This window comes from Euphorbia lathyris, chromosome 9 (genome assembly GCF_963576675.1).
Source record: "Euphorbia lathyris chromosome 9, ddEupLath1.1, whole genome shotgun sequence".
Taxonomy (NCBI): Eukaryota; Viridiplantae; Streptophyta; class Magnoliopsida; order Malpighiales; family Euphorbiaceae; genus Euphorbia; species Euphorbia lathyris.
Genome location: NC_088918.1, coordinates 16,284,412 through 16,294,888, shown reverse-complemented (window position 1 = coordinate 16,294,888; position 10,477 = coordinate 16,284,412). Strand labels below are relative to the sequence as shown.

The window sequence follows — 10,477 nt, the reverse complement described above, 5'->3', positions numbered from 1 at the left end:
TAATCCCAGGCCTAAGAGCAATGGCACCACGACTCCAAATAGATTGGAGAGCCTCTGCGGGCGAAAGAATGATGTGGTAAAAACCTCTACCCAGAGAAATCAATTTCCAATTAGGAGAACAACCCAAAATAGATGAAAGTTTGGCGTTCAAGTCCGACTGCTTCCAAGGAGATTCCCCTTTAGGAAGAGTGATACGCCGATAATAGAATGCTTACAAAGATTGAGCATTTCATTGTAAATATCCTGCTGAATTTTGACGGCTTTAAAGCCGCCTTCTTCAGATATAAGAGATCAATCCACGGGGGGAGGAACATAAAGAGAAATAACCGTAGAAGGACCTGCACCAACAAGAGTAGCCGCATAGGACCTAGGCCCAATATATATATATTATTGGTTTAATTTACATTTACACACTTGAACTTTTTACATTTGCTTTCTAATTTATACTTGGACTTATCACGCATCTAAACTTATCAATTTTAGACCTTTGACACCTTTATTTGATGACATGGCATGAGACATGTTTAGATGAAAATTTAATTTTGAGATGTCAGGTCGGTTTTGAAATTTACCAAATCATCAAATAAGAGCGTCAAATGTTCAGAATTGATAAATTTAGATGTGTAATAGATCCAACTTTAAGTTTAGAATACTAAATAACAAAACATGACAAGTTAAAGGTCTAACTATGCCTTAAGTTATTTTCTAGAAGAAGTCTTTTATTTATTTACTTCCGCATAAAGAACCCATGAATTATATTTTGTCTATCATTAACCCTTATTCATTTCATTTATATTTCAAATTTGCAAATTCAAATATATATATATATATATATATATATATATATAATATTTGATTTATCTATAAATAAATTGTAAAACCCTAATTTTGAATTTTACAAAATCCTAACATTGAGATCGTAGAAAACTACATAGAGCCCAATTTCTTTTTCACGTTGAAGGTTAAGCCCAAGTCCATGTCTCGAACCGTCGGATCCGATACTAAGTCATCGGACATTCGTCAAGCTCCTGAGTTGAATGTATCAGTCACAGTAACGCATGGAGTTAGCACTTCCTTAGCTCCATCAATAAAACTAGAGAAAATCCTATATAATGAAGAAAAGAGGTTATGCATTCTCGATTCTGCTACTCTTAATTGATCTACAGATCTCCTTTTCTTCTGGTACAGATTCTCTCTTTTCAATACTCTGTTATTTGACGTGATTTTCATTTTAAGCGATCTTAATTGTTTCTTAACTTCATGTTCATTAACCCTTTTATACTTCATAATGAATGAATTTTTTTTATCTCTTTTTAGCTTATCTGGTCATCAATTGGATATTTTTTTTATCATGTTTCTATATGTGAAGTTAATATGATTTTAATTGGCCTTACCTCCTGATTGGTATTCTGAGAAAAATGAGGGGTTTTGCTTGTAGTTGTGTCAGTTTCTGTTGTCAATTAAGGTTTGAAATTTTGGTACTTTTTTGCTTGTTAGTGATTTTACCTTTGAAGGGAGTGTAAGAATTGTGATGAGATGGAGCTTAACCTGATGGGTAAGGGTGTTATAATAGGTTTTCGTGTCATAATCGTGTTATGTGATCCGTAGAACGGGGCGTGTCAGGTGGATTGTCTTTATAAAATGTGTTGTCATGTCTGAAATTGACAGCCCTATTGACGGGTATAGATGGATTAGAAATCCCAGTACTTCCAGGTAAATAGGAAGTTGAGATTTTGGACAGGAAAGAACCCCTGAGTAAATCAGTTTTTAAGCATGGACTTTGGCTTGATAATTACAAATTCCTTCTAATTTATGTCATTTGTTTAGTTTATCCGGTATTCTCTAATGGTTGCTGAGGCAGTATATGCATATTCTAATTGCTGGATAGAGTTGATTTTTAGAAATGTAATTGTGTCACTGATTATAGTGCGAATTGAGGCTTCCATGATGAGTTTTATAATTTGACCCGTTCAGTACGGATCTAATTTTGTCTTTGTGATTATCTTATTCTTTACTGTGTTAATGCAGGGAAACAGAATGGAGTGTGTACTTCTAAAGGGGGTCGGTTTCCCCCATTCTCATCTGAGGGGAGACCACCAAAAAAGGTAAGCAGGGGTTCCAAAGATTTGACACTTTGCAGGGTGTTTCGCAGAAAGACTTGCTGTGATGTAGCTCAGACGTTTCCTGCTTTGCTGTCTGTCAGGAGACTGGCTTCAGCAGGGGAAGCCAGCCAAGAATGCTTGGATTTGTGGGAATTATTGGAATGTTCCATCTGTGATCCTGGTATCGGGGTTCAGCCTGGACCTCCACTTATATGTGCTTCTTTTTGTGACAGAGTGTATCAAGCTTGCAGTAATGCATTCTTCTCTATGGATACAAAGACACGGGTGAGTTCGTAATTACTTCAGATGTAGGATCAGACATTTCTCAAAAGGCATAAACATGTTCCTTTAGGATTATTCGTGATATGCACGGACTAGACATCTCTTAAAAGAGTTTTGGAAATGGATTAGGTAGACATCTCTTAAAGAGTTACCCGAAAGGGATTAGGTATTGTTTTGGTCAGTAAAATGAATTGACCATTTGTAGGGTCAGTAGTTGTTCTTTTTAACGAATAAATGATGCTTCCATCCAAGGTTTGAAATCTCCCAAGTTCAGTTAATGACCGTTGGCAACGCTGTAGTTTTTCATAGATGAATGCTTAAAGAAAAGATGCAATCTTAAATCTTTTTTTTTTCCCGGTGCATAACATATATCGATTGTATCCTGATTAGGTTTTATTACTGGCAGGCTTTAGTTCCTTGTGGAGCAACTGAATTTGTTTGTGGTAAAGCTGCTGAATGGGTTTCCAATGGCACAGAACTCTGTCACTCAGCAGGTTTTGCTGTTTATAACGATGCATACTTCGGTACAGAAGAAGCGTCTTGCTATGGTGGTAAAGCCAGTCTTGATGCTGTTGCTGAATCGTGGAAGGGTTCGCGTCCTGAGTCTCCTTTGAAAGACGGGAATTTAGAAGATTTCCTGCAATGGGTGCAGGAAAGGCCCTTTAGTGAAAAAGTTTCTTGGGCTGTAGGAGGAATGGTGCTTACAGCAGGGCTGTTATTTTTGAGGTTAGGACACTTTCTATTTTCCTTCACTTTTCTTGTTTTTTTTAGTAAATTTGCTCGGTGGAACTTTTCCTATTGCCTGAAAATTAGAAATACTTCCAAGCACCTTGTGTCTTGCAATGAGAAATGTCCGTGTCAAATGTGTGATCATATTTGTTCTGTGTTTTTTTTTTTTATTTATTTTTTTTTTTTTATGATGCAGAATGATCTCTTTTCACATGTGTTAAACTTGGATGTTAATAATCAGCTCTTTACTGAAATGTATATACAAAACTAGAGATTTTAGGGAGCAATGGAGGTTTTCATTGGTATTTTTCGATAAATATGTGGAAACAAGGAAGTTCGTTACCTGTATGAAAAAGGGGTAGATTATACCTATGACCACTTAACTTTGACCTTACTAACATTATGGCCACTCAACTTCAAAACCGGATATAAAAGTCACTCAACTTTGCCTTTTACTAACAGAAAAGTCTCTTAACCTTTGGCCACTCCAATAGCAGATCACCCTCTATTGTAGAGATGAAAATGATATTCTAATCAACTCTAATTCGTGATCTTTTTGGTTCTGAGGTCATTTAGGCTTTTCTTAGTTTTGAGAAAGAAAGTTAAGTGGTTGTTTAGAGGGAGAAAACTCCAAAAATGGTGATTATGGAAAATCAAAAGAGTGGTTCTAAACAACTTTAATTTTTGGACTTTGCTATTTTGAGGTTGTTTACTTTCATAAGAGATTTTTATGTTAGTAAAGAGCAAAGTTCAAAGACTTTTATGTCCGGTTTTAAAGTTTAGAGGCCAAAAAGAAAGTAAGACAAAATTGAGGAGCCGTGGCTGTAATTTATCCAAAAATAGGTGCAGTTTACTCTACCTAATAAATGCCAAAACCTGGCAATAGTTTCTTCATAAGTTAGCAGTCAGGTTAGTACAGGGAGCCAATGCAAGGCTTAGTCCGGAATGAAAGATCATACTACATTATGTGCTGGTTGGATTCTCCTTTTTATTTTACTTTAAGCAGTAGATAAGAGTGTTCGGTTAGGATTGAGAAACAACTATTTATGACTATTTTTGAAGGAAAATCTGCTAACATCTAGCAACAACACGTAGTAAACAACAATAGTTGAATCAAACGTGCCCTAAGACTTCTGCTTCTGCTTATGCAAGTAAGAAATGGGACATTGGAATTGTTTCTTTATCATTTTAAGTTGGAGAAGGCAACATATTATAGAATGTCCCAATAATGTATAGCACACAAGTAGTTTTCTCTCTACCTTTTTGTTCTCAAATTTTGGTAGTGCTTTAGTATTTCGATTGTTCAGTTAATGTTAATTAATTTGATGCTTAATGAAGTTCATGTTTGTCGATATTCTATGACTATGCAGCAAAAGAAAAAGCTATAGCCAGCGCCAGAAGCTCGCAGCTATTCAACGAACAGCGAGGAAACTGGAAGGCAAGATCGTCCAGAGATCTCCTGATACTCAAGGAAATAGAAAAAGAAAATAAGATGAATGCATATTTGAACATAAGCTTGATGGCATGTGAATTTACAGGTGAATGAACATAAAAAGCTTGCACTTAGTTCATCACTGCTTATTTTATCAACAAGATCTTTAGAAAGTGTTGTAACATTTTTATGTAAAGTTCATTCTTAATTATAAACCCCTATTTTTCGTTCTGGGTTAATTACGATTACACCCATAGTCCTCTCCAACTTTAAATTGCTGTAACTCTCTAGAAGCCGTAACGAGAAATCCCTCGCGGTTTGGCTTCTGTTGTCCTTTTGACCTGAAATCAGCATTCCATCTGCCGGAAATGCCATATGGGTCTCAAGTAATTATTTTTTTGACTTAAAAATTAGGGACACCGGTAAAGAGTTGATGTCTCTGTTTGTCAGGTTTGATGTTAGATTCTTTGGTCAGTAAAAAATTTAGCTCTTATTAGTAGATAATCTATAAATTTCACTTTAAATTTTCATCGTTTGCTCTAATCTTGAGAATGGGTATGCATATGCAGTTTTTGATCTTGATATAGAAATGCTATGTGATTTGCAGCTTCAGTTTCAAACAAGCAGCTCTGGGATCTAGCTGGGAACGGATGATGAATGGTGAATACGTGTCGCGTGGACGTTTACGAACAACTAAACATGATAGTGTTTGATATCAAAGAATTACAACTAAACATGACAATGTTTGATATCAAAGAATTTGACTGGTGTGTGTGTTTGATATCATAGATATGCAGTACTCTCTCTCTCTCTGATTCTGACCAAATTGAATTATTACATAATATAAACTTCTTGTTTAAGGATCATTGAACTTAATCAAAAGTCTGGTATGGTTAGTTAAAACCAGGACTGGTCTTTTAGGTCCTGTTTGTTTGCCGGAAATAGTGTAGGGAATCTTTTTTTGTTGGAAATAAAACATGTGGACGGACTGCCGTTTCAAAAGGGTAAGAAAAAATAAAATATATTTTTCTTTGTTGACTAACCTAAAATTTTCTGTTTGATTTATTTTTCTAAATAAGCAAGCACCGGAAAATTAGGAAAATATATTTTCTGAGGTTTTGTTTAAAAATGAGCTTTTAACCACTCTAATCAACAACTTTCTTGTTTTCCATATAAAACAGATCAATTAAAGATAGTAACGTTGCCAAATCGGATCAATTATGTATTTCACTAACAGCTTTCTACTAAAAACAATAAAAAATGTTTGTAATAAGTTATAAGAGAGTTTATTAATCTTTAATAAACGAAAGGGCATGACCCTGTTTGACAACGTTAAACCCTCAATTAACCCATTTTACAACTTAGGTGTAGAGTTCAAGTTTCATGCTAATCTAAAGTATATTGATGACCCTTATCCCAAAATATAAAATCATCCCATTTGTTGCCGTAAAACATTGTGTTTTGAAAAATACTGGGTAAGGGAAAAAATTTCGTTGGAAAATAAAATATTTTCTGCTATTATATTTTCGATGTTTGGATATAACAGCAGAAAACATGAAGAAGTAGTAAATGAATATTGTTTTTAAAATGGTAAGAAGAAATAGAGTAGATGGTTCCAAAAACTTTAGAAAAATGTTTCACTTTTTCTTCATATATTTTGCTCGACAAAATTAAAACTTTCTATTGATTATTTTCCTAAGTAAACAAACGCCGGAAAAATCAATAAAATATTTTCACACAATATTTAACAAACAAACAATAGTCAGAAAATTTTTACTAAAATATTAACATGAAAATATAAGTTATGAATTTTTATAATTGTTAGAAACCAATGATTTTATATGATTTGTCAAAACAAAATCTTTCAATTTGAAAGGTAGAAAATGTGAATAATTTTACACTTCATTTATATATTTCACGTAATTATATAAACTATAAAAATACAATAAAAATAATAATTCTCGTGTCGGACGGATTGTCATATCGTGTCGGAAACATTTGTGCAGCAGTAACAACACAACTACCTGGAACAAACTTATGTCTTCCATTTTCTTCTGAATATGATGATTTAATTTTCAATCACCTAATTTAAGCCATTGCACCTTACAGACAATGAAAAAAATGAAGCAATCTATGCAACTAACAGGCAATTGACAGCTCCATCAATTGCTGTAACTTTTTCTTTAAGCCAGAAACACAATCTATTCTTCAAATCATTAAAAAAAACATACAACATGTTATTTACACATTAACCGAAAAACCCGAATCAAAATCAAGTTTGGTTCGCGACTTACAATTATGTTGACAAGAAACTTACATGAACAAACCAGACTCAACAAGGCAGGCAGGCTATTCTCAATCAGGCAGTGCGTGTGCGACGACAATGGAGTTATGAATCCGAAAACTTCAGCTCCTCCGCGGAAGATAGCAAGTTATAATGTGATCTACTGAATTTTTATCTCTACCTATCAATCAGCATCAAAAATTGAGTTCTCAACCACTTCAACAACAGGAGAAGAAAGAAGATGTTTCTCATCTTTGTATGATTGCTGCACCGCACAGATACTTCAATCCGTACCGTGAAGTGCACTTGCTGTCGCTCCCATTCAAAACTGGAAGTCTCGTGATGTCCCGTTCGTTCCGCGCTAGAACATTCCAGCTTTAGGAGGCTGTCAATGCAAAAAAAGCTTATAAAATTTCCATAAGGGGAAACTTAGAACTGCTTAAGGGGAAAAGAGAAAATGAAGTATGTTTGAATAACCTTCTTAAGGGGAAACTTAGAACTGCTTGCTGCTGCGGCCGGTTTCAATATCTCAAAGGAACAGACTAGAGCCTCGTCTACGCTCAATAAAGCACCTGCATTGTCGAACTCTCCCCCATAGTTTGGAGCTGAAAATATTGTGACTAATCTTCGTTTAGCGAAAAACTCGTACCCATCCTCCACCACCTGCAATATAACAGAACCATTCTTAAGATAACAAAAGCTAGAACAAGTAATTTCCCTTTCCGAGATAAATGGGCGCATCTTCTATCATCGTTACAGATTTTAAAGTAATTTCCTATTAGAAACCTGATTCAATACAAAACAAAAATCAAAGTAAAGATTAATCATAACCTGATGGCCTCGGCAAATGAGATCAAGGTCATTCTTATCCAAAAACTCAGCCACCCGATCAGCTCCAAATGTACATGAAACACCTCGATCGCTATCAGACCATCCCTCGACATTGGCATCAGGATCAGACCAAAGCAGGTCGCAAAGAAGACCGCTATCAGGAATTTCAGTAGGCCTCGGAAGTTCCCTTATTTGGTTCACATTCTCCAGGTCCGGAGAAAGGCCACCGTGCATACATAGTATCTTTCCGTCAATTAGTGCCGCCACAGGCAAACAATTAAAGCAGTCAGTGAATATTTTCCAAAGCCTAACATTGAATCTCCTTTTACACTCGTCGTAAAACCCGTATATCCGATTGATTTTTGCATCCTCGTGATTTCCTCTCAGGAGATAAACTCTGTCAGGGTATCGGATTTTGTAGGACAGAAGCAGACATATAGTCTCCAAACTTTGCTTCCCTCGATCAACATAATCACCGAGAAAGAGGTAAGTGCAAGAAGGCGGATAGCCACCGTATTCAAATAGCCTCAGCAGATCTTGATATTGTCCATGAATATCACCTGTAAATACAACAAAAATGATAATCGTGTATTACAATACAATTGAAAGATCTTAAAACGGCCAATATAAATACAACAAACTACCTCTACACTCACAAGAATCCCATATAGGGGAAAACAGAAGAGTTTGAACGTCAACAATAAGGATTTGATATCAAGAACCGAAAAATGATATTTAAAGAATATACACGCTACCAATCTCCTCGTCAAGGATTAATTTTCGCAATAAAATCATAAAATATTAAAATCAAAACGACAATTCCTCTCTGAATTACAATGCAATTGAAAGATGTTAAAACCACCAATGTGAATTAGGTGCTATTGAGCATTCTCACCAAAAAAGCTAGCTCAAAGACGGATGTTTCTCCCTCACACTTATCAACCAAACATCCGCCCCTCCCACAACCGAAATGGGAAAAACCGAAAAACCCAACAAACTGCCCTCACACAATCACATGTCGGGCCAAGGTTGGGATAGCAACAACCTCCCTAATATAGAATTGTTCAATGCTATTAGATTTCTCACCCAAAAGCTAGCTCAAAAATAAGGTTTCTACCTCACATTTATCAACCAAACACCGGCAGGGACGGATCCAGAGGGGGGCTTGAGCACCCACTGGTCGCCAGAAAACGCTAAAAATTCTATGGAAATTGTGTATGAGTTTCTAAATTTTTATGTAAAAACATCAAAGATATCAATTTAGCACCCAAAAATCACGAGAGAAAGTAAATTCTGGATCCCATGTTGGGAAACCAATACAATGGTAGCAACCTATAACAATTTGTTCATTTTCATCAACTAAAACAGCAAAGCAAAATCCCAAAACAAAAGCTCATCAAAAATCAAAATGTTAACATCAATGAAGAATATAGCTGCCAATTTCTGATATAACAACTCAATTTCGAAAACCCAACACATAGCAATCTATCAAAGTCATCAACCAAAACAACAAAATCCCAAAACAAAAGCTCATCAATCATCAAAATGTTAACATCAATGAAGAATATAGCTGCCAATTTCTGATATAACAACACGATCTCGAAAACCTAACACATTGCAATCTATCAAATGAACAATTCGTTCATTTTCATCAACCAAAACAACAAAATCCCAAAACAAAACTCATCAAACATCAAAATGTTAACATAAATGAAGAATAGGGCTGCCAATTCCTAACATTTTTGTTGCATTTATAATCATAAGGGATATATAAATCACGCCCAACATGATTTCATAGATAATCCATCCTGCCAGGAGCCATTTAAATCACATAACGAAGAATCATGAAATTGATTATAAAGAGAAAAAGAAGAGAAGGAACTAACCACAGACGCGAACAGGAGCTTTAACCTCAACGAGATTAGGCTGAGATAAGAAGATTTGGCGAGCATTAACACATAATTGACGGATCTCTCCTTCAGAAAGCTGCACCTGTTTCCCTCCTTTCCCCTCCAATAACCTCCTAATTATATCATCCAACACTCCCTTATCCATCATCCCTTCCATTGTCATCATCATCATCTTAATTGATTAATTAATCCCCAAATCAACCCACAAACAAGAACAAAAAACAAAAACCCAGATGAAATTATGCAATGAAACCGTGAATAAATCGATCAAACACAAACAAGGAGAGATTTTAAGAAATTGGGGGAAAAGAAATTAGGAAGAAAAGGGGAAAATAGATGAAGAGAAAGAGAAGTAAATAATGGATATGGGTTGTCAATTTGTGAATGAATGTTTATTGTCTAATTGTATAAATCAGTGCTAAAAAAAACTATTTTTTTGTGCCACCAAACCAACAGCCAAGAAGATTCAATGGAAGATGTTGAAAGCTTCAAATGTAAGAGAGAGAGAGAGAGTGGTAAAGTGGTCGAGCAATTTTGAGAGTACAAAACCGCGTATTTTGAAAAGTCTGTTAATACGTGTTCTTCAAGTGATTTGTTTGTTGTTCCCATACCTGTCTTAACTTCTTTATTCCTTTATTTTATATATTTCTTTTATTATTTTATAAACATAACAAAAAAAAAAAAAACATTTTGAACTTAATTTAGTTAGGGTTGTAAATGAGTCCGCGAAAGCTCAATAAAATTTGATCATGTTCGGTTCGATTTATAAATGAACGAATTTGAGCACGGTAAAACGCGGTCCGGAAGCTCGCGATGCTCGAACATTTTTTTTTGGGTAAGGACAAAATACAGCAAACCCCAGCACTAGAAGCAAACACGACTAAAACTCACTCCCAACACATCGTCC

General features: G+C 35.3%; 2 protein-coding genes across 2 annotated transcripts; one reads left to right on the top strand and one right to left on the bottom strand.

Moving 5' to 3' along the window:
• The first annotated feature begins 1,024 nt into the window (after positions 1-1,024).
• On the top strand, positions 1,025-5,411 carry LOC136207031 (folate-binding protein 1). The gene is made up of 5 exons (XM_065998274.1): positions 1,025-1,182; positions 2,029-2,387; positions 2,791-3,110; positions 4,484-4,651; positions 5,153-5,411. Exons 1-4 carry the CDS (start codon positions 1,113-1,115, stop codon positions 4,602-4,604), a joined length of 870 nt encoding a protein of 289 aa, XP_065854346.1. The 5' UTR covers positions 1,025-1,112; the 3' UTR covers positions 4,605-4,651; positions 5,153-5,411.
• Positions 5,412-6,679: 1,268 nt separating this feature from the next.
• Positions 6,680-10,110, bottom strand: LOC136205632 (serine/threonine-protein phosphatase PP1). The gene is made up of 4 exons (XM_065996312.1): positions 9,547-10,110; positions 7,661-8,220; positions 7,307-7,492; positions 6,680-7,214 (listed from the first exon to the last, which is right to left on the bottom strand). Exons 1-4 carry the CDS (start codon positions 9,740-9,742, stop codon positions 7,191-7,193), a joined length of 966 nt encoding a protein of 321 aa, XP_065852384.1. The 5' UTR covers positions 9,743-10,110; the 3' UTR covers positions 6,680-7,190.
• Positions 10,111-10,477: the final 367 nt, after the last annotated feature.